The sequence below is a fragment of the Triticum dicoccoides genome, chromosome 2A (assembly GCF_002162155.2).
Source record: "Triticum dicoccoides isolate Atlit2015 ecotype Zavitan chromosome 2A, WEW_v2.0, whole genome shotgun sequence".
NCBI classification, from domain to species: Eukaryota; Viridiplantae; Streptophyta; class Magnoliopsida; order Poales; family Poaceae; genus Triticum; species Triticum dicoccoides.
In genome coordinates this window covers 601,170,070-601,174,654 of record NC_041382.1, presented here as the reverse complement: position 1 = coordinate 601,174,654, position 4,585 = coordinate 601,170,070, and the positions used below count along the sequence as shown (strand labels likewise).

Sequence of the window (4,585 nt, the reverse complement as noted above, 5' to 3'; positions counted from 1 at the left end):
GGTGATATGTTTTTTTTTTCCATGGTCTGGTTGAAAGACTGGAGCTGGGCCGCGGGTGCCTAGCACGTCGAATTTGTTTCCTTCTTTTCGTGTTTTTTTAGCCTTTTTTTAGATACAAAGCTGTTTTTTTAGCCGATGGTTGCAGCCCAGCTGCACTAACCTTTCTTTCCGAAACAAAGGCAGGCAAGGGCCCAATCGATCTCGGCCGCCGCTGCTGGATCCTTCCTCTTCTTCTACTCACTTTCTGGCCGCTCCGGTCCGTGACGTCTCTACCGGCGGCCCACGTAGCGGCATCGTTACTGTAGCAAGCCCTACTACTACTCAAGCACAGAGCCCAAACTGTGCTCAATTATGTACAATGTCCATGCCGTAAGGGGCCCATCGACGACATATCAGGCAGGACATGTCCCGTCGACGGCTTTGAAAGCTCAGAGCGTGGCCTGTCAGTCCGTCGTCCGTGGGTAGGGTACTGTTGGCACGCTGCTGCATTCAATCCTGTATCCCTCACACGGGTATTGCACTGCCAAACGATGAATTTCCGCACGGAGTTTGGTAACAAATCGTGCTTCAAAAACCAAGTATTAATTCATCATCGTGCTCGTTTTGATATTTGTGGTCGCAGATAAAACGCGTGCCGTCATCTATTACATGCAGCCTAAGCAAAGAAGGCCCGACCATCATCAGCTACAAAACGAATCAACCTCATCCTCAGCTCTCGCTACTCAACACGTTCGATCCCCCTATGTATTCTGTGTTACATCATTACATGCTCATGTCCATGCACATGCCCATGCCCATGCCGAGGTCGACCGATCAGCCGTTGACGCTGGAGCAGAGCCGCCGGACCTCGCCGGCGGAGCCGGTCTTGACGCCGAGGCTGGTGAGCCGGGCGAACGAGCCGGCCCAGCTGCTGAAGAAGCTGTCCTGGCTCTGCGCGAAGGCCGCCACCCTGGCCCGCGTCGTGGCGTTCTGCACCAGCACCGCGTCGGTGCGCAGCAGCCCGCGCCCGTCCAGCAGGTTGCTGAAGTAGCGGTTGTCGAACGCCGCCGCCGAGCCGTCGTCGCAGCCCACCGCGGCGCTCCCCGACGCCGCGCACGCCCGCATCAGCTCCGTCGCGTACTCGGCGTTCATCGTGCCGTCCACCGGCACCATGCTCCCGTTCGCGTCCGGACGAAACCGCTCCCGGAACGTGCCACAGTGGGCCGACCCGATCGTGTGCCCGCCTGCACCATATGCCGGAGGCACGCCGTCAGATCAACGAAGCTGCCAATGATATCACCAGTCTAGGTAGGAAAGTGATGTTTACTGGGGAGAGTTTGTATTGTGTACCTGAGAGGGTGACGAGGTCGTCCAGGGAGAGCCCCTTGGAGGCGAAGCTCGCCGCCATCGCGTCCACGGAGAAGCCGGTGTCGATGATGTTTGCTCTCACGTTGGACGCGAGGGAGACGAGGCTGTCACGTCGGCCGAGGGAGACGGGCACCGACGGTCCTCCGGTCTGGTTTGGAACAACACAAAATTGAGCATCAGTTCAGTTGTCTTGTTTGTATGTCAGCTAAGGCTTCTCCAGATAATTTCAAGTTGAGCTATTGTTTTACCCAAGAACTTAGATTAGTCTTGCAAAAGCACCAGAACAGAACATGTGGTTAATTCAGTTGCCCATCTACTATGTGTCAAAGTGAAGGGATGGGTGAATGGTGGATGCTAGCAAATGCAGAGTAAATTTTCAGAGTACGTATGTTCTGAAGTTTCAGAATTCCATTTATGTCCATTTCCACTTTGCCATGATCGCCGTTAACTGGGACCATCTGCCATGTGCTATACTGATCAAGTGAACATGCGCATGTAGAAATGGTAATTTACTATGTACCAAAGTGAGGCTATAGGTGAATGTGGATGTTACCGCAACTCGATTGGCCTGAAATTAGCAAATGCAGTCATGCAGGGTAAATCTTCAGAGCACAAACTGCTCTGAAGTTTCAGAATTCCACCTATGTACATTTGCACTTCGCCACGTTCACCCTAAATTGGGACCATCAATCATGTGCCATACTGATCATATGCACAAATGTCAAATGGTCAGGTCCCAGTCATAAGCTGGGATTATGTTCACTAAGCTGTCCAGGGCCCCTCTCCCCGTCGTATCTGTATGTATTCATTAGCCAGACCCGCTGATCCTATGTTTCAGCTAGCCATTGCCGCATACGGAACCAGGACCACTCGATCCACCGTACGCTACACGATCTAATCCGTGCGGCATTCAGTGCGGAGTTTATGATGTCCTATGCTCACCACCAAGTACTACTGATCAGAGGGCCAAACCAAATAGGAAAATCATAGTATGTGAGAATTGTAGCAAGGGAAAGCATATGTTGCAGCAAAGTTAATGGGTGCAATGGGGTTTGGGTGGTTGCAATGCTACTTACAAAAGTGACGGCATCTCTCGCGGCGAGAACTATGATGTCGCTGCAAGAAACGGTCGCCGGGCACACGGCTTCGAGCAGCCTCTTGGCCTCGTCGATGACGTTGAACCCGCCGAGCGAGAGGTTCGCCGGGTCGGTCCTCTCCGTGCCGCTGCCCTGGATCAGCACCGACGCGTCGCATCCCTGAGATGGTAAAGGGTTAGAAAGTTGAAACTCATGGTGCATCTGTCGTGTAAGATTTCAGAAACATGTGTGTAAAATGCTGTCCGTTACACATATGCAAGATGTCAAATCTGGTGATGTATTGGCGACCTTTAAACATGTATGATAGCTCAAGTTTTGGGTCTGAATAATGCACCTAACCAGCTCAAATTAGCAAAAGTAGCCTAGACCATTCCAATGAACGAATGTTTTGAACATACATTATGTGTTATTACTAACTAAAGGCCTCAACTGGTCTGGCATAACCATTTGGCCTTGGTCACTATATGGAAAGGGGGAAAGCAAATTCTCTTACTAAAGAGAGGTGAAGGATCATGGTCATGGCAAATATCACAGTTGCTCAAGATAGTAAGAACTGACGAGGCAATGCTCCAATGACATCACAACAAGATGATTTTCCGGAAGATAATTTGATTGATTGAGGCCTAGATCTAGAACATGGACATGTGAAATTAAATCAAAATAAGAATCTATGAGGAGAATACACACATTTGTCACCATTTGTTTGCATGTAGTGAGCTCCAATGCATGGTTGCAGTGCTAGTAGAACACATCTCCCAAATGCAAGACGAGTAACAATATATTATTATTTCGAATCCATACCTCTACGAAGCAGTCATGGAAGACCATCCTGAGAAGCTTGCCGGGGATGCTGGGGTCCAAGGTGGAGGCCGACCTGACGACATCGTTCACCGCCAGCTCCACGCTCGGGCAGGAGGCGGCGTAGAAGTTGGGCGACAGAGCCAATGAAGGCGTCGGCGGGGATGAGTTCGTCGGAGACGGAGGAGCAGATGGTTTCTGTGGTGGTGGAGTGGTCGTAGGAGGAGACGGCTTCTGAGCCGGCGCTGGGGCCACAGGTGACGGCTTCGGTGCTGACGGCGCCGGGGGTGGAGGTGACGGCTTTGGAAGCGGTGGCGCTGCTGGTGGTGGGGACGCCGAAGGTGGTGACGGCGGCTTTGGGGCCTGCGCCGGCGCACGTGGAGCGGGCGGCTTTGGAACCGGTGATGCCGAGGGTGCAGCTGGAGACGATGGCTTTGGCGCCTGCGCTGGCGCGCGCGGAGTCGGCGGCTTCGGCACCGGCGAGGCCGAAGGGCTAGGTGTCTGCTTCGGCGCCGGCGACGCGGCAGGGGCCTTGGGCGCCGGCACGGCAGGAGACGACGGCCGTGGAGCCGCCCGCAGCGCCGCGGGAAGAGACGGTGCTGGCTTGGGTGCCCGCGCCGGGGACGGCGACTGCGCGGAGGCGACCGCCAGCAGCGCCGACAGGAGCAGCGCCGAGCATACGACGCCCCATTGCCGCCTCCGACCCCGATCCATCACGGAGGCACTAGATAAGCTCGTGAGCTAGCCCTGCTTCCGGGCGAGTACACACGGATTTATCACCGCCCGGCGGCAGCAGCGGGCGGCGGTGGGAACCAGCTAGCTAGCGAGAGAGAGGACGCGCGCTAGCAAGGGAACAATGCTGCTGGCCGGGAAGGAGAATCTGTCTATCGTGAGTTCGTGACACGCCCAAAGCTTGCAGCGCGTTGGCACTGTTTTGGCGGCGAGCACGGGGGCGGCACGCAGCGGCTGTGTGCTACCGGACGCGTCGCCCCGTTCCTGTATGAGCCAGCTGCTGCAAGAGCAACTCCAACCGGACGACTAATTTCGTCCACCCATATTCATTTAAATCATCGCGGATCAAAACACCGGTTCAACATGTCGATTCAAACCAAAAACGCGTCCGTTTCATGTCCGCGTCGACCCATTTCAGGCTCAAATTTAAACTGAAATGCATTGGCGCGTCTCCTCGGTGTCCGCCACAGCTCCACATGTCGGTCGGCTGACGACCGAACGCGGTCATATTAATAGCGGTCATCGACCCCTGGCCCATGCACCAGCCAATGAAAGCGTCATGAGATAATCCACGCGTGCTTCTTCGCCGGTGACAACCAAACTCTAGCAAT

At 54.5% G+C, this 4,585-nt stretch overlaps 1 protein-coding gene across 1 annotated transcript; it reads right to left on the bottom strand.

Moving 5' to 3' along the window:
* Positions 1 to 563: 563 nt before the first annotated feature.
* LOC119355630 (peroxidase 46-like) lies at positions 564 to 4,260 on the bottom strand. Its single transcript, XM_037622456.1, has 4 exons — positions 3,246 to 4,260; positions 2,424 to 2,603; positions 1,330 to 1,495; positions 564 to 1,223 (listed from the first exon to the last, which is right to left on the bottom strand). The coding sequence occupies exons 1-4, from the start codon at positions 3,954 to 3,956 to the stop codon at positions 814 to 816; spliced, it is 1,467 nt and encodes a 488-aa protein (XP_037478353.1). The 5' UTR covers positions 3,957 to 4,260; the 3' UTR covers positions 564 to 813.
* Between the last annotated feature and the right edge of the window lie 325 nt (positions 4,261 to 4,585).

Bases quoted from the DNA above. Each gene is read 5' to 3' on its own strand.
- LOC119355630 (XM_037622456.1), bottom strand. From the start codon at position 3,956: ATGGATCGGGGTCGGAGGCGGCAATGGGGCGTCGTATGCTCGGCGCTG. The intron at 2,604-3,245 runs GTATGGATTCGA...TTACCATCTCAG, and splicing joins TCCATGACTGCTTCGTAGAG to GGATGCGACGCGTCGGTGCT. The intron at 1,496-2,423 runs GTAAGTAGCATT...GTTCCAAACCAG, and splicing joins CGAGAGATGCCGTCACTTTT to ACCGGAGGACCGTCGGTGCC.